The 27,507-nt window shown below is 40.8% G+C and overlaps 1 protein-coding gene and 1 long non-coding RNA gene across 5 annotated transcripts in view; one reads left to right on the top strand and one right to left on the bottom strand.

Moving 5' to 3' along the window:
- AMMECR1 (AMMECR nuclear protein 1) overlaps positions 1-4,497 on the bottom strand; it is a 116,050-nt gene extending 111,553 nt beyond the window's left edge. For 3 of the 4 annotated variants that reach the window (XR_009734947.1, XR_009734948.1, XM_061409428.1), the window contains exon 1: positions 3,959-4,496. Coding sequence is in view for 2 of the 4 variants with exons in the window: in XM_061409428.1 (XP_061265412.1) it covers positions 3,959-4,431 (473 nt within the window). In the remaining 2 variants the exon portion in view is untranslated. Of the gene's footprint in view, positions 1-3,958 lie in introns of all 4 variants that reach the window. The other variant, XM_061409429.1, reaches the window with a different exon arrangement.
- Positions 4,498-4,533: 36 nt separating this feature from the next.
- The window catches only part of LOC133243041 (uncharacterized), a 53,656-nt gene continuing 30,682 nt past the window's right edge, over positions 4,534-27,507 (top strand). Inside the window, exon 1 of the long non-coding RNA XR_009734950.1 lies at positions 4,534-4,865. This is a non-coding gene — a long non-coding RNA (uncharacterized LOC133243041). The remainder of the gene's footprint in view (positions 4,866-27,507) is intronic.

Below are 27,507 nucleotides of genomic sequence, written 5' to 3' on the forward strand. Positions count from 1 at the left end.
GGACTGAAACCATCCCAAGAACCTCAGACTCTTATTAGGATCTTGGCAGCATTCAGTCTCCCTGGTGTAAGTTAGAAAGAACATGATAAAGGATATTGGCATGGAAGCAGGAAGTTTTATATTGGAAGCTGACAGTGAAAAGTGCCATTCCCTTACAGTTGCTCAAGTACTTTATTCAGGTCTTCTGCTGTCGGAACCAGCGGGGCTCAACGTGTGGTCCTGGGAACTGTAGCAGCAGCATCACCAGGGAGCTTGGTTGAAATGCAAATTCACGGCCCCACCCCAGACCAACTGAATCAGAAACTCTGGGAATGGGGCCCAGCAATTTGTGTTTTAACAAGCACTACAGGAGCTTATGAAGTAAAGTTTGAGAACCACACCTCCCCAAACTTTTCCATGTGCCTAAGAGTCACCTGGGGAAACTTGTTAAAATGCAGATTCAAATTCGGCAGGTCTGAGCTGGGGTATGTGAGCCTACATTTTGAACAAGTTCCAGGTGATGTGTCTGCAGACCACACTGCAAGTGTTTTCCCAAACCGGCTGTTTACCAAAAATCACTCAGAAGGCTCATAAAATTCGAGTACCCAGGAACCACCCCACATCAAATTAATCACAATGTCAGGAGAAAGGCCTAGTCGAATACAACATACTGGTCCTCCGCCTCAGCTACCTGGAGAGATTCTAAAAATCCTGATGCCCAGGCCCTATCCAAGACCAATTAAATCAGAATCTCTGGGGTTGGGACCCAGGCATCTGTCTTTTTAGTAATTCTTCAGTGATTCCAATGTGCAGCCAAAGTTGAGAAGGACAGTTCTGGAGTAGAACTGGCTCAACACCTGGCACAGTGGATCCCTTATAACGTTCCCATCCATAAATGCAAAGCTCTGTGAGTTGTAAAATGCACCTAAAGTCGTGTTTTCTTTAAATCATGTTTTGAACCTTAGTTCTGTGGGCACATGTGTCTGTACAACTGAGACCAAGGATTCAGTCATTCATTCCTCACTCTGAACACAAATGTTACCTTTCCTCCACTGAACAGATTTCCATTCTCCTCCCAAGCCCCAGCTATGGCTACTTCTTAGCAATGAGGTAGGTACTCAAGGAAACAGTAGCAACAGTGTTGTGTTGATCCAGTTGAAACAGCAGATACACTGTATCCATACAGCCTGCTCCTATGGTGACATCCTCCCAGCCAAACCTGAAACTGATAGATCGTGGAAATTTCTAATAACCTACTGGAGTGGAAGGGTCACTGATGAAACCAGAACTTCTAAGCCCATAAAAGGCAGATTTCACCAGTGACAGACATTTTGGCAGAAAGATCCTGGGAAAGGATGAAAACGGTGTGCTTTCCTATAGGAGGATGTGCCACTGTTGAAAGCAAGTCTTCCGGTGGACAGAGACAGGACCTAAACAGCACTGCTCATGACACCATGATACTAATAACTCTGGGGGGGAAGCAATGTATCTATTTATGTCTTATGGCCCCCAGCACCAAGCCACACTAACAAGTACACAATGCTATTAAATATGTAAAACAGAAAGAAAATAGGTGCTGGTTACTAAGGCACTGTCAAGTGATTCTAGTTCTTTTACTCCCATGATCAAACCCTGCTTTGAAGAAGTTTTCCTAAATTTTTCCACAGTCCACCTCCAAAATGACTTTAAGATAAAAGAAAATAAAGATACACTCCTCTTGCCACTTAAGTGAACTTCCATTCTCCTCTTGGTCATGTTCAGTGTCTCTTCTAAATTTGTTGTTTGGTGGAATACATGACACAGTCAAGGCCTGCTAAATGATAATAGTTATTATTCTTTCACCATTGTTGCAACATATCCACAGTGGTCAAAGGGTGTCTTATTTTTTCTGTTTAATTCCAAGAGAAAGAAATCCAGTGGGTGGGGTATTAGAGAAATAATATTTAAATATGTGTGCAAAGTAGCCACTCTTAAATGACACTTTCAAAAGCAGTTTCTGTATGAGCTGGTCAAGCTCACTTTCCTTTTAAAATTCTTGTTACAGTCATTCAGTTAACCCAAACTCACTTTAAAATGTGTGAAAATAGCACCTCCTGAAAGCGTGTTCACATATGCTTTGGAGCAATGGAGCGTGAATAGTAAAACAGCCTTTGCCAAACTCATATAACTAAACAGGAGTGAATTTTTGCAGTCCCATGACTTTGCTGAGCCAACCTATGTATCATCCCAGGACTGGCTTTAATACATCATAGACATCCAAGAGAAGGCAGAAAAGTCACAAATAAGTGACTCAACCTAATAAATATTTCATAGACTTTTTTTTACATGGCAGTCTTTTTCAAAATGAATTCTACTTCTTAACCAAAAAGCAAATTGGCTAAGTACAGGTGTGGGTTTAGGATTTAAGCTTTTAGAATTGAAACTATGAAAGTTATCAAGATATGTAATTTGACAAAGTGTCAGTCTCTGCTCTTTCACGCATTTCTTATGAACCAATGCCCAAAGAGGGACCAGGTCTGAAAGAAAATGCACAGGCCACAGAAAAGTGGCAAAAATACAAAATGAAATACATTTCAAGTATCAAAGCCAAAGAAAAACAAAACGAATTTACAATTTCCAGGATACTTTATTGCAATTTCCACTTTACATATTAAATGAATATTTTTAGACTAGGCAGAGTGTTTATACTATCCAGTCGCAGTTAATCCCCTAATCTCACAAAATGAAAAGAAGCAGTTTTAAAAGAACATCAATTTAGGTACTTACGGTATGGGGACAAGGGGCACTTGTCTTAGCCAGAAAAAGGGTTGATGCTTTTCAGTATAAGTTTCACTGAAATTTTTCTCTATTATTTTTCCCATTGATGCTAAGTACTCATAAGTAAAACAATCACCCTTTTTGTCATTCTGCCCTTCCTTGGGCTTTACATTCTGTCTTGAGCATTTAACTCAAAAAGTCAGTTTACACTCAAGTGTACACATTAAAAAAACAACACATGCCCTATCTCCCACACATCCAAATGGACAGGGATTAGAATTAACCTGGCTTTTAGCTGTAACAGTTTTATTCTAAACAATTTCAACCACACATTTGAAGGGTAAAATAAAAGTACAAAACCGGAGGAAACCATAAAATTCCTACACACTTGCTGTTTAAATAGTTCCCGAATCGTCAAACCTAACATGGGTTTCTTAAAAGTGAAATCGACACAAAAGCGAGTGCACGCGTAATGTACAAATTGACAGTGGCTCTATGGGGACAGCTCTCTTTGAATGAGCTATTACCCAGACGGTGGAATTAAAAAAAAAAAATCTCACTCTTTAAATGTGAGAGAGCCGGCGGTGCGCTTCACTAGAAACACATTTTAATGGGTAAGTTCGGGTAAAAATAGGTCCTAAGGGAACATGTGTTTTGACAAAAAACCTCTTCCCTCCCCAGGACACAAGGAAACCCGAAGGAAAAAGATGGGTAAGCTCATAGGCTCCGGAGCTAAGTTCCATCACTGGCAGAACAGAAGTTGGATAGTTGCTATTTTTTACGTTGCAATGGGATAGTAACGCTCCATGTGCATGGTACGCGGGGCGGGAACACCGGCGGGACTTCCACTGGGGGTCAAGGAAACCCAATACAGGAGAGGTCAACACCGTGAGCGACCCAGAGCTCCCAAACCCGGGAGATGGGGAGCCGGGGTGGCGAAGAAGAGGGTCAAAACTCCTCGAAGTTATCTCAAAGAGAAAGCGAACACCTCTGGGAGTCAGCGAGCCATCTCTCGCAGCAGCACCCCTCTCCAAGTGTGGGGCGCTTGCCTCAGAGGGCAGAAAGTGCGGGGTGCCCTTACTCAGGGAGAGTGGCTCCAGGGACCCGGGGCAGCCAGAGGGGCAGGGGCAGCGGCCGGCGGGGAGGCGGACTCGTACTTTGCCTCAACTCTGAGCCCCATCCCGAGCGCAAGGGAGAGGGCGGCGGAGGGCACGGTACTCACTAGGGCTCGTTGGTGAACCGGGGGGTCCGGGGCTGCTGGTATCCGTACAGGTGACAGTAGAGCACATCGAAGCAAAAGCAGCACATCTCCGCTGACACCACCATCTTCCGGGAGCCGGGCGATGAGGACGAGGCGGCGGACGACAAGGAGGGCGAGGGAGAGGTGGCGGCGGCCGGGGTAGAAAGTAGGGTCCCCACTCCGCAGCTCGGAGGGGGCGACAAGGAAATCCCCCCGCCGCCGCCGCCGCAGCCCTGGGGGGGAGAGAGGGTACAGCCGCTGCCGCTACCTCCTCCGGCTAGACCTCCTAGCCCGTTGAGCCGCGTACCGGCGCCTCCTAGTCCCAGCTCCCCTGCTCGGCACTGGCTCTCTCCACTGCAGTGGGAGGAGGAGGAGGCGCCACCACCGCCACCCGAGCCAGAGGGGGGCGAACTGGACAGTTTCTGCTTCTTCACCCCGCAGCAACCCGCCGCCATCTTGGAACGGTCTCCCCCACGCAGCGCTTCCGACCCATAAGTGAGGCGAGCTGGCGGCGGGGGCGAGCACGCTGCGGCCCCGGCCGCCGGGGGCGCGCCAGGGGCTCGCGGGCCACGCGCGCGCGCGCCGCTCCCTGGTCCGGCCGCCCGGCCACGCGGCCAGCCCGCGCGCGCCCCCGCCCCGGCGCGCGCCCCGCGCTTTCGCGGCTCGGCACCTCTCGCCTGTCCCGCCGGCCTCGCGCCTCCTCCTCCTCGGAGCCGAGCCTCAGCCTCGAGCCCCGCGGCCCTACGAGGATGAGAGACGGGAAGCCCAGTAGGAAGGAAAGAGAAGAAAGCGGAGAATGGGAGCAAAGGGAGGAAGTGGGCACCCCGGAGACGGAGGAGCGAAAGGGAAACTAATGGGAAGGAAGCGGGGAGAAACAAGAAAGTCCGAAGTAAGTATCCAAGTCCCAAAGTACGACTCAGTGACGGGCACTGCACATAGTGTTAGTGACACCTGAGCCAAATTAAGTGGAACCTGAGCCACCGGCCTCAAATACGCTAGGTTCTGAACTGCCGGAGTGTGATCAAGCAGGTGCTTGGAACTCCACACCTGAGATCGCCCCTTATGAATCAGTCGGGGAACGGGCCATACTGCAGTGACTCCATCTGAACACGCATATAATCTTTTTTCCAAGATTATGGTAAAAGAGACACACTCTGTCCTTATTGACAGACATTCCAGCCCAATCGACTCTATATATCCCCATGCGTGTTCCTCAACTTTCCTTCCTAGCCCCGTAAAGACCTTTAAAAGCAAAAAATAAAATCCTAACCAACACCTCACTGGTTCACAAATGTTCATTGTGGTCTGGAACTTGCACTGGTGGGTTATTGGGAGAGGGGATTGGCTTGGGAACAAAGCAGATTAGAAATATATCTGTAGTTAGCACAGATCTTACAGATAAACAGGGCAGGTAGTATACTTAGTCACAAGTTGAAAGATTTTGTTCAGGTATATGATGAGTTGTTAGTATTCTTTTAAAATTTTCTCAAAGAATGCTTGGATGGATGAGGAGGCGTTTGATTGAGTCACTCCCATTCTGGGCGCCCAAGACAATAATCAAATGTAAAATATTCATAGAAACGAAACCTCATAGAAACAAAGTCTAAGCTTTTTGTGTTGTGTCTATGCCTTGCCAAAACATCTAGACAAAGTGAGGTATCTATCTGCATATTTGGAGGCATCAGAGGATTGATCGATTTTGTCACCTTTGAGCTAAATATGTGATATCTTGCAGATAGGTGAGGGCTGTTCATTTCACTCCAGGGGAAAAATAAGTCAACAAATTTTGAGCCTCTGTGTCTAGTATGTTTATGACACTGTTATTATTTAGTCACTAAGTGATGTCCAATTCTTCTGTAACCCCGTGAACTGTAGCCCACCAGGCTCCTCTGTCCTTGGGATTTCCCAGGCAAGAATACTGGAATGGGTTGCCATTCCCTTCTCCAGGGGATCTTCCCGACCCAGGGATCAAACCCACATCTCTTGTGTCTCCTGCATTGGCAGGCAGATTCTTTACCACTGAGCTACCAGGGGACTTGTGTTGAAATCCAGGAACTATTCTTCCCCACTCTAAAAGTTTATGAATTGAGTCAGATCTGTGCACCTAATCAGATAAATAACTACTATTTATTGAGCACTTTTTGGGTGCCAAATGCCATGCCTCATCTTACCCCTGCTGCTGCTGCTGCTGCTAAGTCGCTTCAGTTGTATCCGACTCTGTGCGACCTCAGAGACGGCAGCCCACCAGGCTCCGCCATCCCTGGGATTCTCCAGGCAAGAACACTGGAGTGGGCTGCCATTTCCCTCTCCAATGCATGAAAATGAAAAGTGAAAGTGAAGTCGCTCAGTCGTGTCCGACCCTCGGTGACCCCATGGACTGCAGCCTTCCAGGCTCCTCCGTCCATGGGATTTTCCAGGCAAGAGTACTGGAGTGGGGTGCCATTGCCTTCTCCATCATCTTACCCCATAACCCTACAAATAATATATTATGTCATTTGATCTTCACATGAGGTTGAAGAGGTTGCTCATTTACAGATGAGGAAATTGAACCTCAGTAGTAACTTGCCCAACATCACACACCTATAAAGTGATGGATTTTAATGTGAACATGTCTGACTCCAAAAACCATGCTGTTGTGCTACACTGCCTCTCAGTACTTGTGTAGGATAAAAGGCTAGAGACGGATAAAAGATGGTGACATTAAGCTACAGTAGGTGGACTGGAGGTTAAATAAAAACAAGAACATCGTTTTTATGGAAAGATTAGAAAACACTGAAATATGTTAAGAAGGAAAGATGAAGACTCTCCTAAAAGAGAGATTTTATGAAACAGACAGATCAATTGTCTAGGATAGTTAGATGCAACCTAAAGGCGAAAGAGATGGTTTAACTGGTTTGTAATATGTGATCACATCCTCTCAAACCTCATCATTGCTGTTAGAACTATCCTCCTGTTTGAGGGAAAATAACAATTTGTTGTCAACCACTGGTGTAGTTTTTTAAAAATGTATTAATTTGTCTGTGTTGCAGAAGAGAAAGCAGATTTTCTTTCTTTCTTTCTTTTTTTTTTTTTTTTACTGCTTCACAACAACCAGTACCGTTAGAGTGTTTTGTTTTGTTCTTTATCCTTAACTATCAGAGCCTACCTTTTAATTTGTTTGAAACTAGGACAAATACAATATCAGACAATAGGTACCAATTTATTCAGCACTCCACTAAGAAGTGGTCACTTCTAGAGTAGAAAAGCAGAGCCATTTAATGACATCACACAACAGTGTAGCACAGGAAGCAAAGTAGGATACCATGGATGGCTGCTTCTGCTAGGGGAATTCAGGAAAGCAGAATGTAATCTCCCAATTTAGAATTTGGCCAGTAGACAAGAGTCTAACACCCCTACTCTTGTGAAAATAGCAAGGAATCTTTAATAAGCACCAGTAGTCATGTCCTTAGTTCTGCATTTCATCTGAAAGACAAAGCACTATCATGGTTATCATCCAGGCTAGGGGACTGATGCAATGGGAAACCCTAAGACAAGGACATCCCAGTTGAGTTACAAAAATAGCTTTCCCCCCAAGGATTTTAAATGCCAACCCCAAATCTTCCAAACATAAAGGAAATAGACAAACCCAAACACAATCCTTGTAGAAAAGACATCATTATCTGACCACTAGGTGTTACTATCTGAAGGACTTTGTTGAATTGGCTGGCTAAAAGGGGAAAAACACTCCAACTTTTTTCTCTGTGCTAACTTCTCCTGATTCTGGCTTGTCTCCCATACTAACCATGAGCCTCAAGATGCTTTGCAAATCCCTTGGCAAGTGGTGGTGGTGGTGGTAATGCCTCCTTTTAGCCTTTGAGGAAATACTTCTGCACTTGTTTTCTTGCAAAGTCACCACCATAGAAATAAACATTTTTCATTCAAACACAAAATCCACAGATCAAATTCTGTGGGAAAAAAACTTTTTTTTTACATCTGCACAAAGTGCATGCTGGATGAGGAAACTGACCTTGCTTAGGATTCCCTTGACTTGAAGTATAAAGGTCAAAGTATGATAAAGCACATGTTTCTACCCGCTGCTGATACTGGAGTGAAGTGATAATATCCTCCAGAGGAAACGTTAAGGTGCCTTCTGCTTTTTGTAACTGACTGTCAAGCTGGGAGCAAAAGATTCCATGTTTCTTTTAAATGAAAAAGAAGTAAATAGGCCATAGTTTCTTTGTTGACAAAGTACATTCAAACTTTAAGCATTTCTGCTTCTGTATCTGCCTGTAAATTGCTGTTAACTAACTCTTGTCAAATGCCTTTTTTACACAACTGTGACAAACTATTTGAACAAAGGTTATGCACATTAGTAACTGCAGTAAAACTGGAAATTGCATTATACCTAATAGTTGCTGATTATTTTATCATTACCTCAATTTATTCTCATGCTTACAATAGTTATTCTTCATTTCAGAAAAAAAAGAATAATTGTAATTTGATGAGTAGTGAACACATAAAAATGTTGCAAAATTGTTTTCTTAGGTTTCTGGCAGTGTGGATGGCATGAGAAACATTCACATAGTTCAATGAAAAAACTTCCATTTATGCCCAAACAAGTGTTATTTTTATCCTCTGTCATCAAACTTTCTCAACTGTCATCCTTGAACAACTGCAGAATGTAGTATTATTAGCTACCACTTTGATCTAACCTTGTACACATATGACACATGGTTGTGGTGGCGGAGGTGGTGATCAGTTCCCTTTTATATTTGAATGAATATGTGAATAAATACTGAAATTCTTTACCTGCTTTACAGTTCAAATGGATAAATCAGCTTTTGTTTTCTTGATTACAAATCAGATCCTTCCCTCCTGAAACTGGTCTTTATCTAATGAACACATTAATGAGACAAAGGACCATGGTCTACTTTTGACTGTTTTCTAGTTGTTTCATTTATATCTTCTATTGTCAAGCAAGCTAATCGAATGTTGTTTCACTACCTATTTCCTTGAGACAAAGTTATATCAACTCTTCAGTAAGATTTAGGTATGTGAATATCTATACTGAATGTGGAAGAATTCACAAAACTAGCTAGTTGTGGGTTGGCAAGGAAAGTTTTTAGAGAAGAGATGATCAAAATGAGTGTTATTTTGGGCAGTTATGGGAGTTGTAATATACTGAGAAATATCAATGATCTCAGATATACAGATGATACCACCCTTATGGCAGAAAGTGAGGAGGAACTAAAGAGCCTCTTGATGAAAATGAAACAGGAGAGTGAAAAAGTTGGCTTAAAACTCAACATTCAGAAAACTAAGATCATGGCATCTGGTCCCATCAGTTCATGGCAAATAGATGGGGAAACAGTGGAAACAGTGGGAGACTTTATTTTGGGGGGCTCCAAAATCACTGCAGATGGTGACTGCAGCCATGAAATTAAAAGATGCTTACTCCTTGGAAGGAAAGTTATGACCAACCCAGACAGCATATTAAAAAGCAGAGACATTATTTTGCCAACAAAGGTCCGTCTGGTTAGTTCAGTTCAGTTCAGTCGCTCAGTCGTGTCCGACTCTTTGTGACCCTATGAATCGCAGCACGCCAGACCTCCCTGTCCATCACCAACTCCTGGAGTTCACTCAGACTCATGTCCATCGAGTCAGTGATGCCATCCAGCCATCTCATCCTCTGTCGTCCCCTTCTCCTCTTGCCCCCAATCCCTCCCAGCATCAGTCTTTTCCAATGAGTCAACTCTTTGCATGAGGTTGCCAAAGTACTGGAGTTTCAGCTTTAGCATCATTCCTTCCAAAGAAATCCCAGGGCTGATCTCCTTCAGAATGGACTGGTTGGATCTCCTTGCAGTCCAAGGGACTCTCAAGAGTCTTCTCCAACACCACACTTCAAAAGCATCAATTCTTCAGCACTCAGCTTACTTCACAGTCCAACTCTCACATCCATACATGACCACAGGAAAAACCATAGCCTTGACTAGATGGACCTTTGTTAAGGCTATGGTTTTTCCAGTAGTCATGTATGGATGTAAGAGTTGGTCTATAAAGAAAGCTGAGCACTGAAGAATTGATGCTTTTGAACTGTGGTGTTGGAGAAGGCTTGAGAGCCCCTTAAACTGCAAGGAGATCCAACCAGTCCATCCTAAAGGAGATCAGTCCTGAGTGTTCATTGGAAGGACTGATGTTGAAGCTGAAACTCCAATACTTTGGCCACCTGATGCAAAGAACTGACTCATTTGAAAAGACCCTGATGCTGGGAAAGATTGAAGGCGGGAGGAGAAAGGGACAACAGAGGACGAGATGGTTGGATGGCATCACCGACTCAATGGACATGAGTTTGAGTAAACTCTGGGAGTTGGTGATGGACAGGGAGGCCTGGTGTGCTGCAGTTCATGGGGTCTCCAAGAGTTGGACACGACTAAGTGACTGAACTGAATTGAACTGAACTGAACAGGAGTTGTGAGCAACCAAAATGCAAAGGTGTATTTACTTGACTATTTCACTCTTTTCTTTTTTCCTTAAAGACTTCATCTACTATCCTCTATGCATTTAGTGGGGTGAAAAAATGTATATACTGCAAGTGTGCCCCACCTCCAAATTTAATTTAAACATATAGTTGTTTTCCTATAATTAATCTCATCAGGTTCTGGAGCACCTACTCCAGTTGCCTGGAGGCACAGTTTGGGCACAGGTTGGACAGATTAAGGTTGTCAATTAAAATGTAAAACTGTGTTCTGAATTAAAACTCTCTTTTGTGCGAACATTTGATTTAAAGTTCATGGCAGTGAGTGAGTCCCATAATCTCTGCTGGATCCTAGTTGAAGTCTAGCTCATTTTGCCTTACCCTCTTCACTGTTTAAATGTCAGTAATTTATGGCTTAGTCTCTCACTATTGGCAATGCACAATGATTTGGTCAGAAAACTCATTGGTCTGTTCACTCATGCCACAGCGACTGCCTGGCAACTATGCTGCCTCTTAATTCTCAGCTGCCTTCAGCATTCTCCACAGGTCCCCACAAGGAATTATGGATTTCTTCCATACCACTTGACAGGCTTCTCTCTAACTAACCCCCTCCCCATGTTGCCACTTCTACTGCAGATGATTCGTGATGGCTTATGACTTTTCTAAGGGGCTTGAAATTTCCCATGCTTCACTTGCTCTGTGAGTCCCTCAAACATCTCTGATTCTTCTTTCCTTTTTTTATATTAAGATATAATTCACAAAGCATGCAGCCCACCCATTTAAATTCAATGATTTTTCATATATTCATGGAGTTGTGCAATCAGCAACATAATTTTGGAACACTTTTCTAATCCCCATACCCATTAGCATTCATTCTCCATTCTCTCCACTGCCACTCACCCCCAAGCCCCTGTCAAGCAAAAACCTATTTTTTGTTTCTATAGATTTGCCTGTTCTGTACATTTCATATAAATGGAATCATACAATATTTGTCCTTTTGTGTTTGCCTTATTTCACTTAGCATCATGTTTTCAAGGTTCCTCCATGCCATAGCATCTATCAGTACTTTATTCTTTTTAATGGCAGAATAATATTCCATTATATGGCTATACTCTAGTTTATCCATTCATCAATTGATTGACATTTGGGTTGTTTCCACTTTTTGATTATTATAAATAATGCTGCAATGAATATTCATGCACAAGCTTTTATGTGGATGTATGTTTTCATTTGAGGGGTATATACCTACTGATGAAATTATATACTATATACCATATGGTAACTCCATATTGTAACCTTTTGAGGAATGGCCAGACTGTTTTCCAAACTGGCTGCACCATTTTCAAATTCCATCTGCAATATGTGAGGATTCCTATTTTTCCATATTCTTGCCAATGCTTGTTTTTATTTTTTTTTACTTAATGACATTTTATTTAAAATAATAATTTCAATGTAATCAAAACAAAAATTCATGTACTCTTATACACTTTTTTATTTTAAAAAATTATTATTGTAGCCATGCTAGTGGGTGAGAGGTAGTATTTCATTGTAGTTTTCATTTGCACTTCTGTAAGGACTAACATGTGCTTATCACCCATTTATATATCTTTTTTAGAGAAATGTTTTTTCAAATCCTCTACTTATATTTATTTAATTAATTTATTTTTGGCCACACTGCACAGCTTTGGGGACCTCAGTTCCCTGACCAGGGATCAAACCTGTGCCCCCTGTAATGGGAGCATAGAGTTCTAACCACTGGACCACTAGGAAGTTCCCCAGCCCATTTTTTTTTTCTATTTAATATATTTAACCTAACATATTTATTTATTTACTTTTTAAATTAAAATTTATTTATTTTTTAATTGAATGTTAATTGCTTTACAGAATTTTGTTGTTTTCTGTCAAACCTCAACATGAATCAGCCGTAGGTATTCATATATCCCCTCCCTCTTGAACCTCCCTCCCATCTCCCTCCCCATCCCACCCCTCTAGGTTGATATAGAGCCCTTGTTTGAGTTCCCTGAGACATACAGCAAATTCCCATTGGCTATCTATTTTACATGTGGTAATGTAAGTTTTCATGTTACTTTTTCCATTTATCTCACCCTCTCCTCCCCTCTCCCTGTGTCCATAAGTCTGTTCTCTATATTCTGTTTCTCCATTGCTGCCCTGCAGATAAATTCTTTGGTACCATCTTTCTAGATTCCATATATGTGCGTTAGTATATGATATTTATATTTCTCTTTCTGACTTACTTCACTCTGTATAATAGGCTCTAGGTTCATCCACCTCATTAGACTCAAATGCGTTCCTTTTTATGGCTGAGTAATATTCCTTCATGTATATGTACCACAGCTTCTTTATTCATTCATCTGTCGATGGACATCTAGGTTACTTCCATGTTCTAGCTATTGTAAATAGTGCTGCAATGAACAATGGGATACATGTGTCTCTTTCAATTTTGGTTTCCTCAGGGTATATGCCTAGGAGTGGGATTGCTGGGTCATATGGTGGTTTTATTCCTAGATTTTTAAGGAATCTCCATACCGTCTTCCATAGTGGCTGTATCAATTTACATTCCCATCAGCAGTGCAAGAGGTTCCCTTTTCTCCACACCCTCTCCAGCATTTATTGTTTGTAGACTTTTTGATTTGGCTATTCTGATTGGTATGAGGTGATAACTCATTGTAGTTCTGATTTGCATTTCTCTGATAATGAATGATGTTGAGCATCTTTTCATGTGTTTGTTAGCCATCTGTATGTCTTCTTTGGAGAAATGTCTTTTTAGGTCTTCTCCCCACTTTTTGATTGGGTTGTTTGTTTTTCTGGCATTGAGTTGTATGAGCTGCTTGTATATTTTAGAAATTAATCCTTTGTCAGTTGTTTCATTTGCTATTATTTTCTCCCATTCTGAGGGTTGTCTTTTCACCTTGTTTATAGCTTCTTTTGCTGTGCAGAAGCTTTTAAGTTTAATTAGGTCCCACTTGTTTACTTTTGTTTTCATTTCCATTACCCTAGGAGGTGGGTCATAGAGTATCTTTCCTCTGCCCATTTTTAAACGGAGTTATTTGTCTTCTTATTATTAGGTTGTAAGAATTTTTTATAAATTTGAGATATCAGGATATATCATTTTCAAATATTTTCCTCCACTCTGTGTGTTGTGTTTTTTTTTTCACTTTCTCAGTGGTGTCCAATTTATTTGTTGCTTGTACTTTTGATATTATATCTAAGAAAGCATTTCCAAATACAAGGTCATGGAGATTTACATCTATGTTTACTTTTAAAAGTTTCATAGTTTTAGTTCTTATATTTCATCTTTGATTCATTATGATTTACTTTTTGTATATGGTGTGAGGAGGGGTCCAAGTGGATTCTTTGGCATACAGATATCTAGTTGTCCCAGCCAATATTTGTTGAAGAGAATCTTTGTTCTCCATTGAAAACAACCAAAAATAATATATAAGGTTTATTTCTGGGCCCTCAGTATTCTGTTCCACTGATGGACATGCCTGTCCTTGGGTCAGCACTACACTGTCTTAATTACTGTAGCTTTGTGGAAAGTTTTGAAAAGAGGAACTGTGGATCTTCTAAATTTGTTATTCTTTTTCAAGATTATTTTGGCTCTTCTGGGACCCTTGCATTTCCATGTTAATTTTGTGATCATCTTGTCAATTTCTGAAATGCAGCCAATTGGGATTTTGATAGGCATTGCATTGAATGTAGATCACTTTGAGGTGTATTGACATCTTAACAATATTTGGTCTTCTAATCCATCAACATGGGATTTCTTTCCATTTATTAAGATCTGCTTTAATTTCCTTCACCAATGCTTTGTAGTTTTCAGAGTATAATGTTGCATTTCTATTGTTAACCGTATTTCTAAGTATTTTATACTTTTGAAGTTATTGTAGTTGGAATTGTTTTATTAATTTTAGTTTTTGAATTGTACATTGTATAGAAACATAACTGACTTTTATATATAGATCTTGTCTCCTAAAACCTAGCAGAACTGTTTATAGTAATATTTTAATTTGATTTCTTAGTGTTTTCTGTATACAAGATCAAGTCATCTGCAAATAGATATTTTTACCTCTTCCTTTCCAATCTAGATGCCTTTTATTTCTTTTTCTTGCCTAATTGTCCTGGCTAAAACATCCAGGACAATGTTAAATAAAACTGGCAAGAGAAGACATACCTGTCTTGTTCCTGGTCATCGCTGCTGTTGCTCAGTCACTAAGTCATGTCCGACTCTTTGTGACCCCATGGACTGCAGGATACCAGGCTTCCCTGTCCTTCACTATCTCCTGGAGTTAGCTCAAACACATATCCATCGAGGCTTGTCAGTTTTGCTGTTTTTCTCAAACCAACTTTTGTTTCTTTGATTTCCTCTATTGCTTTTCTACCTTCCAATTCATCTATCTCTGTTCTAATTTTTACTATTTCCTTCCCTATATTTGCCTTGTGTGTACTTTACCTTTTGTTCTAGTTTCTTCAGGTAAGAGGCTAGGGTATTGATTTGAGATATTTCTGCTTTTTAAGTAAAGGTCTTACAGCTATAAATTTCCCCCTAAGCACTGCTTCAGCTATATCCCATAATCTTTGGCATATTGTAGTTTTGCTTTTTTTTTTAAATCTCAAACTATTTTTAAATTTCTTTTGTGATTTTTTTCTTTGACACAGTAGTCATTTGGGAGTGTTTTATTTAATTTCCACTTATTTGTGAATTTCTCAAGTTTCTGTTATTTAGTTCCAATTTTATTCCTTTGTGGTAGAGACTACTGTTGTAAAATTTCAATCATTTTAAACGCTTCTAAGCTTATTTTATGGCCTAGCATATAGTCTTTTCTGGAGAATATTCCATGTTCACTTAAGAAGATTATATATTCTGCTGTTACTGGGTTCAGTTCAGTTCAGTTCAGTTCAGTTGCTCAGTTGTGTCCGACTCTTTGTGACCCCATGAATCGCAGCATGCCAGGCCTCCCTGTCCATCACCAACTCCCAGAGTTCACTTAGACTCACGTCCATCAAGTCGGTGATACCATCCAGCCATCTCATCCTCTGTCGTCCCCTTCTCCTCCTGCCCCCAGTCCCTCCCAGCATCAGAGTCTTTTCCAATGAGTCAGCTCTTCGCATGAGGTAAAGAATGCTCTATAGATGCACATTTAGGGTTAGCTGGTGTATAGTGTTGTCCAAGTCTTCTATTTACTTATTAAAAAACAAGAGTGGCTCGCATATAACCATAAAAAAGATATTCAAAGAGCCAAATGGGGAGTCATTGAAGGGTTCAGTAAGATAAATTTTGCTGCTATGTGGAGAATTGTACTCAAAGAGAACAGAGAGGAAGAAATGAGACCAAGCAAGAAACTTCCACAATCCAGGGTATGCCTGGATGTAGGTGGTGGCAGTTATTATGAAATGAATGGATATATTCTACATAAATTTTGGAGATAAATTCAAGAAGATTTACTGATAGATATGTTGTTGAGGAGAGGAAAAAGAAGCAATTAAGAATAATGCCTAGATTTTTTAAGTAACTGGATAAACAGTGGTGACTGAGATGGGAAAGATAGGAACACGAGCTATTTGGGAAAAATAGCAAAAGTTCTTGACATAATAAGTTTAAGGTATCTGCCAGATATCCAAATGAAGATGTCAAGTAGATAGTCAAATATACATGTTATATACTCAGAGTAGAGTCTTGAAATACACTTGAGAGTTATCAGCATATTTGTGGTATTTGAATCCATGGTCTGGATAAGATAACATAGAGAAAGAATACAGTGGCCCTCTGTTTCCATGCCTTTTGCATCTGCAGATTCAGCCAACCTCAGATTTTGATCTTCAACTAGTTGAATCCACAGATGTGAAACCCTAGGATAAGGAGGACTGGCTATATTCCTGTCCTACACCATTTTATGTAAGACTTGCACATTTGCAGATTTTGGTATGTGTGGGGGCCTTCTGGAACCAATCCACTCTGGATATCAAGGGTTGACTGTATAAAGAAAAAAGAGAAGAAAACTCAGCAGTGAGTCCTGAGGTACCACAATGTTAGGAGAAATCTGCAAAGGAGACTAAAGAAGAGCATCCAGTGAGGTAGGGGGAAATTCAGCAGTGTCATGTCACAATATCCAAAGAAGAAAATGTTTTAACTTGGAGGGAAAAGTGAACAATGTAAAATGTTTCAGAGACTTCAAGTAAGATAAGGATAAAGTTTCTACTGTATTTGGCAAGATGGAGGTGGCTTGTTGAAATAACAGCAGTGATTTCATTGGCGTGGAGAGGCCTGAAGCCAGATTAGAATGGGTTGAAAAGTGAATAGGGAGGCAAGGAACTTCTCATAGTGTGTATACAGATAACTCTGTTGAAACATTTGACTCTGAAGTGCAGAGAAATGAGGGAATAGCTAGAGAGGAATATTGGGTTGAAAGAGGGCTTTTCTTTAATTACGGATAGTTTCTAGAGTTCTTATAAGTAGTTGTTATTATTACAAATTCTTCAGTGGAGTATGCTGCCGCTGCTGCTAAGTCACTTCAGTTGTGTCCGACTCTGTGTGAGCCCATAGATGGCAGCCCACCAGGCTTCCCCGTCCCTGGGATTCTTCAGGCAAGAACACTGGAGTGGGTTGCCATTTCCTTCTCCAATGCATGAAAGTGAAAAGTGAAAGTGAAGTCGCTCAGTCGTGTCCGACTCTCAGCCACCCCATGGACTGCAGCCTTCCAGGCTCCTCCATCCATGGGATTTTCCAGGCAGGAGTGTTGGAGTGGGGTGATACCTACAAGTAATTTTTGGACTGATGATTTAATTCTGAAACACTTCTGAACAGCAAAAGTACTGAGATCTCAAAGCATTACTTATTATTTTATTCTAGTTTCATAAATAGGGAGATGGATAAGATAGAATCAGCCAGGAAAGAAGGGGGATTCAGCTGTATGAAAATGATGAACACTTAAAGAAGGCAGGCAGTAAAATGCTTGGATTTGGGTAGTGGTTGAAGTGTGATGGGGTGAGAGAAGTAGACAGTTGAGAGGCAACGAGGAAGGATATACATTTTATAAACCAGCTTGAGGATTCCAGTGAAAATGTTGATAGCATGATGTTTTTACTACTTCAGCAAAATTTTGCTCTTCAGAATCACAACAGAGCCTAGTGATTGCTTTGGGCATAGCTTGTCTACTAGGACTGTAGTAAACATCTACTCTCAAGCCTTTAGCACAAGTAGCTGTTCATTCATTGTTCAGTTTTGAGCAAGTTACTTAACCTCACTTTCCTTCTCTCTTAAATTGTGTATTAGTAGAAATATCAATAACCTCAGATATGCAGATGACACCACCCTTATGGCAGAAAGTGAAGAGGAACTAAAAAGCCTCTTGATGAAAGTGAAAGAGGAGAGTGAAAAAGTTGGCTTAAAGCTCAACATTCAGAAAACAAAGATCATAGCATCTGGTCCCATCACTTCATGGCAAATAGATGGGGAAACAGTGGAAACAGTGGCAGACTTTATTTTTGGGGCTCCAAAATCACTGCAGATGGTGACTGCAGCCATGAAATTAAAAGATGCTTACTCCTTGGAGGAAAGTTATGACCAACCTAGATAGCATATTCAAAAGCAGAGACATTACTTTGCCAACAAAGGTCCGTCTAGTCAAGGCTATGGTTTTTCCAGTGGTCATGTATGGATGTGAGAGTTGGACTGTGAAGAAAGCTGAGCACCAAAGAATTGATGCTTTGAACTGTGGTGTTGGAGAAGACTCTTGAGAGTCCCTTGGACTGCAAGGAGATCCAACCAGTCCATCCTAAAGGAGATCAGTCCTGGGTGTTCATTGGAAGGACTGATGTTGAAGCTGAAACTCCAATACTCTGGCCACCTCATGCGAAGCATTGGCTCATTAGAAAAGACTCTGATGCTGGGAGGGATTGGGGGCAGGAGGAGAAGGGGACAACAGAGGATGAGATGGCTGGATGGCATCACCGACTTGATGGACATGAGTTTAAGTGAACTCCAGGAGTTGGTGATGGACAGGGAGGCCTGGCATGCTGTGATTCATGGGGTCGCAAAGAGTCAGACATGACTGAGCAACTGAACTGAACTGAAGGTATTTCATAGACTTGTTGTAAGGATTAAATTTTAAAAATGTGTGTAAAGTGCTTAGCGTAGTGCCTATATTAGTTAGGGTAGACAAGCACTTGTTGAGCATTTACTATGTAACAGACCCCATAACAGGGATGTAGAAATGAATAAGGTGTTTCTAATCCTGTGAGGTCTTACAATCCAATGTAGAGTCAGAGAAAGACTTCTAAACAGAGAAGTAAAAGTACCCCACCTCATTCCAGCAACCCACTTACATGGCTACATTTGACATATTTTCTTCATTTAGAACTGTTTCACATATGAAACCCTTAACCTTAAAATTCCACACTAACCAAAAACTCCTATGTATTTACCTCTAACTAACTCCCTTCAGTTCAGTTCAGTCACTCAGTCATGTCCAACTCTTTGTGACCCCATGAATTGCAGCACACCAGGCTTCCCTGTCCATCACTAACTCCCAGAGTTCACTCAGACTCACATCCATTGAGTCAGTGATGCCATCCAGCCATCTCATCCTCTGTCATCCCCTCTTCCTCCTGCCCCCAATCCCTCCCAGCATCAGAGTCTTTTCCAATGAGTCAACTCTTCTCATGAGGTGGCCAAAGTACTGGAGTTTCAGCTTCAGCATCATTCCCTCCAAAGAAATCCCAGGGCTGATCTCCTTCAGAATGGACTGGTTGAATCTCCTACTCCCGTTAAATTGCTCTGTGAACTCATGTCTTTGTGACCTCAGGTCTCTAGACCCATCCCTATTCTCCAGTCTTCCTGCTATACCCTCCTTTACCACATCCACTTCACCCCTTTTGCTGCCCACACTTTCACTAGCTTCCTCAATTCCCTCTTATTACCTTCAACCACATCTGCTCTGCCAAACTCTAATCTTGGATGAACTTTATCATATGTTTTCTTTACTTCTACTTTCTTTGTGTTTATTTTGTTGTTTTTTTTCTAGATTTTTCAAATGAATGTCTAGTTTTTTCATTTTCAGGTTTTATTTCTTTTCAAATATAAACATTTCAGGCTATAGCTTTCCCTCTAAGTATTGCTTTGATTGCATCCCACAAACTTTGGTAGGTAGTATTTTCATTTTAGTTGAAATCGAAGTATTTTACAATTTTTAATATTATCTCTTCTTTGACCCATGGTTTATTTAAAAGTATGTTTTAAAATTTTCAAAACATATGTGGTTTTTCTATTTATTATTTTGTTGTTGATTTCTGGCTTAATTGCATTATGATCATTGAATGTCATTTGTATTATTTTAATCCTTTGTTTTGTGACCCAGTACATGATCAGTTTTGGTGAGTCTTTTTTTTTTTTTTTGGTGAATCTTCTATGTGTGCTTGAAGAGAATGTGTATTCTGAAATTGTTAGGTTGAGTGTTCTATACACTATTAGATTAATTTTGTTAATTGTGTTATTAAAATCTTCTGGATACTTACTGATTTTTTGTTCTATTTGTCCTACACTAAGAGAGTTGTGTTCAAAGTTATGACTGTGAACTTGTCTAATACATTGATTTTTACTTTATTTTAAGGCTGTTGTTAGGTTCATTTAAATTTAACATTTATATATCTTCCCCTTGGAGTGTATTTTTTTATAAAAATGACCCTCTAAATCTGTAGTAGTGCTCTTTTGCCTTAAAATCTATTTTGCCTGATACTGATGTAGCAGTACCAGCTTTTTGGGGGTTAGTATTTGGAGAAGGAAATGGCAACCCACTCCAGTGTTCTTGCCTGGAGAATCCCAGGGACGGCGGAGCCTGGTGGGCTGCCGTCTATGAGGTCAAACAGAGTCGGACAGGACTGAAGTGACTCAGCAGCAGCAGCAGCAGCATTTGTGTGAAATGTCTTTTTCCATCCTTTTACTGTCAGTCTCTCTGTATCTTTATGTTTTAATGTAACCCTTATAAAAAGTATATGGTTGGATTTTTAAAATTTAGTTTCTTTTAAACACAAGCATTTAGTTCATTATATTTACATAAAACTACTTATATATTTTATTTCAAATCTATCTTATTTGAACTTCCTATTTATCTTATGCATGGTATCTTGTTTTGTTGTGTGCTTAATGATTTTTAATCACGATTTCCTCATTTTTTTTGAAAATCATCTGTGGGAGTATTTTGAAGTTTAGGATGAGGATGAGTTCCTGCAAAGAGGATTTGCATTCTGCCAGGTACTTTGTGGCACTACCAATCTGGGTCTACTTTAAATTCAGAGCTTGAGGTATTTTGCAGCACCTGGGTAATGTGAATTTAGGCTACAAATCTTTATTAGACAAGATTGTGCTTACAGCCTCTCCACTTAATGCCAAGGCTGGTTTCCTCAAAGTCCCCTTATGTGTGTGTTTATGTATGTGTGTGTGTGTGGCAGCTTATTTCTGGTTCACTTGTACACTGATGCTTTAGCTCCTTGTCATTCCAATTTTATCTGGCAAGGAACCTCATTACATGTCCTGCCTTGGGTAGGCTTTTGGCTTTGTGTCTTTAATATCACTTATGACTTGTTCCCTGAAGTTAAAGTTCAGTGAATATTCTCAAAGAAGAAACTTCATCAGTCTGCAATTGTTTCAACTCATTATTATACTCTTCCAATCCCCCCCACCATGCCCTTTATCCTTTACTCATTCCATAAGGTGAAGACATCCTACTTCACTACAAAAAAAAAAAAAGATTTTCAAATGGGAATCCCCTCAACTCTCCTTCATTCCATTTGTAAGTGTTCTCACTATTCTCCCATCCTTTCCTGCTTCCTTCCTCTCTCTTGGAAGAAGGAGTGTTCTTTCCTTTCTCCTTTCCAGGTCCTATGGTCTAGAATAGTGGTATCCAAAGTAAGTACTGGACCCAAAGAAGGTGGTAGACCCCTTCCAATCCTCAAACTGTTTGATATTGATCTACAACTACGTAAGCATTGAAACTGAGAGTAAGAATTTAGAAATTTTTTTAGCAATTTGATAAAGTAATTGTATATTCATTCGATCTAATAATGAGAAATTAGGGCTTATATTTTGAGTATCTGTGTTTTTCAATGCATCTTTCTAGTAAATTATTTGTCTTATATTTTACAAAAGTACCAATATGCGACAGATTGGAAGTTTAAAAAACTGGTCCTCCACCACAGAGAGTTTGGAACATCGTCAGCTAGAACCTATCTTGAAAAGTATTGGGCTAGAACTTATCTTCCCCTGACTTGTCTGAGACTCAACTTTGAATCAGCCCTCTCCTCTCTCAGAGCTCCACTATCACTCACATTGTCAGTCTTACATTAAACGATCTTTCTTTGAACTTTGCCTACTGTGGTGCCATCTTATTTTTCACTTTTCACTTACTGCCAGCCTTCTTGACAGATAAACCTCTTATATACTGTTTCCTTCTTCCTTATCTCCTCTTAAGTCCTCAAATCACAGCAGTCGGGTTTATGCCCTCACTACTGTTCCAACAAAAGCCACTAGTGGCATCTATTGCCCAATTCATAGTGGCCCTTCCTGTCCTTATTCTGTATGACCTCTGCTCTGCATTTGTGACTCATGACCATCCCTTCCTTCCAGGACCTTTCTTCTGTGTCTTCCATGACAGATTACTGCTTCTCTCAGTCTCTTTTGGGGTATTTCTCCTACTCCAGCTATCTGCACCTCAGGCCCCTGACAACAGCCCTTTCTCTTGCTCTACGTTTATTATTGTCATCAGTCTGTTCAACACCTGTAGTCTGATGACTCCCAAATCACTAACTCCATCATTGACTTCTCTAACCAAGCTGCAGGCTGATATTTCAGTTGACTTATTAAATTGTTTCACCTGGCGTCCCAAAGACACCTGAAATTCAACATATCCAAAACATAACTCATTGTATACAACATGGCCCTCTTGGGTATTTCCTATTTTAGTTAATGTTGTCTCCATCTACTCAATTACCTAGGCCTGTGAATCATTTGTAACTCCTACTTATGTCTCACCTCTTACACTTAGTCCACCAATGTTACCTCAAATCTCTTTTCATTTCTATAGCCTCATGTCATCCATGCTAACCAAGAGCCACTTGATTATTCTCTCTGTATCCAGTTTTACCCGCCCCCACTCTAGTCCATTCTTGGCAGCATTATCAGAAGGAGCATTAAAAAAAAAATGCTGTCCTGCTGTTGTCACATCGCTACTTGAACCTTTTGTTAGAATCTCATTGCCTTTAAGAAGAATCCCAAATTCTTTAACATTGCAGAAAGGAACATTTTCAATCACACCCCAGACTAACTCCCTTGCCTTGTCTCTCACCATTATTCCCCACAAACTTTTTATATCAGTCAGATTATTGATAGTTCCCTCAGCATGCTATGCTCTATCACTTCCCTATTTTTATTTTACGGAATTCTGTTCCCTTCTTTACCCATGTTATTAGTTCTTTTTGGAATTTCCCTCCCTACTTCTTTTCTAGTAAACTTCAACTTATCCTATAAGTCCTGAACTAAATATTGCCTCCTCTTTCAGGCCACTCTGATATTGTAGCTCTATTGTCTTCCTCTACTTAGTTTCTACTTCTTGAGGGCAACGGCCACCTCTCTAGGTCCCTTGGCCCCATGACTAGCATATAATGTTTCTTGAGTGAATGCAAGGAGGAAAAGAGAAACAAAAGAAGATATTCTCCATCAGTCAGCCAGTCAGTTCAGTCGCTCAGTCGTGTCTGACTCTTTGTGACCCTATGGACTGCAGCACACTAGGCTTCCCTGTCCATCAACAATGCCCAGAGCCTGTTCAAACTCATGTCCATTGCATCAGTGATGCTATCCAGCCATCTCATCCTCTGTCGTCCCCTTCTCCTCCCGCCTTCAATCTTTCCAGCATCAGGGTCTTTTCCAGTGAGTCAGTTCTTCACATCAGGCGGCCAAATTATTGGAGTTTCAGCTTCAGCATCAGTCCTTCCAATGAATATTCAGGACTTATTTCCTTAGGATTGACTGGTTGAATCTCCTTGCAGTCCAAGGGACTCTCAAGAGTCTTCTCCAACACCATAATTTGAAAGCATCAATTCTTCGGCACTCAGCTTTCTTTATAGTCCAACTCACATCCATACATGACTACAGGAAAAACCATAGCTTTGACTAGATGGACCTTTGTTGGTAAAGTAATGTCTCTACTTTCTAATATGCTGTCTGGGTTGGTTATAGCTTTTCTTCCAAGGAGTAAGCATCGTTTAATTTCCTGGCTCCAGTCACCATCTGCAGTGATTTTGGAGTCCCAAAAATAAAGTCTTTCACTGTTCCCATTGTTTTCCCATTTATTTGCCATGAAGTGATGGGACCAGATGCCATGATCTTTGTTTTCTGAATATTGAGCTTTAAGCCAACTTTTTCTTTTCAACTCTCCTCTTTCACTTTCATCAAGAGGCTTTTTAGTTCTTCTTCACTTTCTGCCATAAGGGTGGTGTCATCTGTATATATGAGGTTATTGATATCTCTCCCGACAATCTTGATTCCAGCTTGTGCTTCATCAAGCCAGGCATTTTGCCTGATGTACTCTCCATATAAGTTAAATAAGCAGGGTGACAATATACAGCCTTCACGTACTCCTTTCCCAATTTGAAACCAGTCTGTTGTTCCACGTCCAGTTCTAACCATTCCTTCTTGACCTGCATACAGATTTCTCAGGAGGCAGGTCAGGTGGTCTGGTATTCCCATCTCTTTAAGAATTTTCCACAGGTTGTTGTGATCCACACAGTCAAAGGCTTTGGCATAGTCAATAAAGGAGAAGTAGATGTTTTTCTGGAACTCTCCTGCTTTTTCTATGATCCAACAGATGTTGGCAATTTGATCTCTGATTCCTCTGCCTTTTCTAAATCCAGCTTGAACATCTGGAAGGTCTCAGTTCACGTACCATTGAAGCCTGACTTGGAGCATTTTGAGCATTATTTTGCTAGCATGTGAGATGAGTGCAATTGTGTGGTAGTTTGAACATTCTTTGGCATTGCCTTTCTTTGGGATTGGAATGAAAACTGACTTTTTCCAGTCCTGTGACCACGGCTGAGTTTTCCAAATTTGCTGGCATATTGAATGCAGCATTTTCACAGCATCATCTTCTAGGGTTTCGAAATAATTCAACTGGAATTCCATCACCTCTACTAGTTTTGTTCATAGTGGATGCTTCCTAAGGCCCACTTGACTTCACATTCCAGGATGTCTGGCTCTACGTGAGTGATCACACCATCGTGGTTATCTGGGTCATGAAGATCTTTTTTGTATAGTTCTTTAGTGTGTTCTTGCCACCTCTTCTTAAGATCTCCTGCTTCTGTTAGGTCCATACCATTTCTGTCCTTTATTGTGCTCATTTGCATGAAATGTTCCCTTGGTATCTCTAATTTTCTTGGAGAGATCTCTAGTCTTTCCCATTCTATTGCTTTCCTCTATTTCTTTGCATTGATCACTGAGGAAGGCTTTCTTATCTCTCCTTGCTATTCTTTGGAACTCGGCATTCAGATGGATATGTCTTTCCTTTTCTCCTTTGCCTTTAGCTTCTCTTTTCTCAGCTATTTGTAAGGCCTCATCAGACAACCATTTTGCCTTTTTGCATTTCTTTTTCTTCAGGATGGTCTTGATCACTGCCCCCTATACAATGTCACAAGCCTCTGTCCATAGTTCTTCAGGCACTCTGTCTATCAGATCTAATCCCTTGAATCTATTTGTCACTTCCAGTGTATAATTGTAAGGGATTTGATTTAGATCTTACCTGAATGGTCTAGTGGTTTTCCCTACTTTCTTCAACTTAAGTCTGAATTTGGCAATAAGGAGTTCATGATCTGAGCCACAGTCAGCTCCCGGTCTTTTTTCTTTTGTTGACTTTATAGAGCTTCTCCATCTTCAGCTGCAAAGAATAGAATCAGTCTGATTTTGGTATTGACTCTCTGGTGATGTCCATATGCAGAGTCATCTCTTGTGTTGTTGGAAGAGGGTATGCGCTATGACCAGTGCGTTCTCTTGGCAAAACTCTGTTACCCTTTGCCCTACTTCATTTTGTACTCCAAGGCCAAACTTGCCTGTTACTCCAGGTATCTCTTGACTTCCTACTTTTGTATTCCAGTACCCTATGATGAAAAGGACATCTTTTTTTGTGTTAGTTCTAGAGGGTCTTGTAGGTCCTCATAGAATCATTCAACTTCAGCTTCTTCGAATTAGTGGTTGGGGAATAGACTTGGATTACTGTGATATTCAATGGTTTGCCTTGTAGATGAACAAAGATCATTCTGTCATTCTTGAGATTACACCCCAGTACTACATTTTGGACTCTTTTGTTGACTATGAGGGCTACTCCATTTCTTCTAAGGGATTCTTGCCCACAGTAGTAGATATAATGGTCATCTGAATTAAATTCACTCATTCCAATCAATTTTAGTTCACCTATTCCTAAAATGTTGATGTTCACTCTTGTCATCTCCTGTTTGGCATGAAGAATAAAGAGACAGAGCCAAAGTGAAAACAATGTCCACTTGTGGATGTGACTGGTGATGGAAGTAAAGTCTGATGCTGTAAAGAACAATATTGCATAGGAACCTGGGAATGTTAGGTCCATGAGTCAAGGTACGTTGGAAGTGGTCAAATAGGAGATGGCAAGAGCAACCAGGGAAGACCATAAAGATGCATGCCTGATCCTAATTTGACCCTCACCAAGGGCTGGAATTTTGTCCTCTTTATTGTTGTATCCTAGCATAGAGCAATGCTTGACTTGTAGTAGCCACTCAATAATCAGAAGTTATAGAATGCAACTGAGACTTACCAATGGCATAAGCCCCAGAGCTTAACAGTAGCCAGTTCACAGGGGATACCTTAGCACAATGCTCTGATAGCACAAATAGTAGTAAGCACTCAAGATGCAATGAGTTGTGTAAGTACCTGAGACAGTTTTACACCTTCCCAAGTCATTGCTCATTTTGCCTTGTTGGATAAATTACATCACCCAAAGTTCAGCTTTCCTTATGTTTTCTCTGTTTCATCAATTCCACAGGCCTACCTTAACTTTAGATTCCCTACTTCATTCATTTGAGAAATACCCCTTGAGCACTTACTACATGCCAGGCAACTTATTATTTCATAGGAGACGAATAGGCAAGACGGTTTCAATCAGTGATAAGCGTTAAGGGAAAAATAAGACAGGGTAACGTTATAAGGGGTTACTTCAGATTAAGTCGTCAGAGAAAGCTTCTCTAAGGACATGAAACCTTAGCTAGAGGTTGAAGATCAGCAGTTGTGGAAATAGAAGCAGCTTGCTCCCTGGGAAGTGCTCATTTTTTCCTGAAGAGCTATGAAAACAAAATTCTCAGCAAATGGAGGACAGTAAAGCAGAGATTGGAGATTTTAAGAGAGGAAAATGAGCAAGGATGGGCAAATTGCCATCTTACTCAAATTTGTCTCATCCCTTTTGAACTATTTTTAGAGGTTGTTTCATGGTATGTAAAGGTTGGGAGGTCACTTAGAGATTACCCAGATCAGTGCTGTCCTGTATGTGACTAAATGTCTCCCAGGTGGCACAAGATGATTTGGGATGATCACAGATGAACATTATTTATTTTGATGTGCATTAAAAAATATATCTAAACATCCAATCTCTGAGTTCATAGTTACTGTTGCTTAAAATGAGATTAAAGGAGGTTGAGCCAAGGCAGTTCACTTTCTAGAGACCAAATTGGCTGGCCAGGAATAGATCCTGGGTAGGCTTATGGGGATGAGGCTAAGGTGGGAAAGCCTGCCACCCCTATGTTCAGGGAACGAGAGAGAGCATAGCATGTCTGAACACCCTGCCTGTAATTTATGTAGTCTTTGGATGAAAACTGTGCAGATTATATACAAATGGAATATTTATTTGGCTTCTACCTTGAATACTTTCTGCAAAGAAATTATTTAAACCCTAAACATCTTAGAGACCCCAGAGAAGGGCGTGGCAAACCACTCCAGTATTCTTGCCTGGTGAATCCGCATGGACAAGGGAGCCTGGCTCGCTATAGTCCG

This window comes from Bos javanicus, chromosome X (genome assembly GCF_032452875.1).
Source record: "Bos javanicus breed banteng chromosome X, ARS-OSU_banteng_1.0, whole genome shotgun sequence".
NCBI classification, from domain to species: Eukaryota; Metazoa; Chordata; class Mammalia; order Artiodactyla; family Bovidae; genus Bos; species Bos javanicus.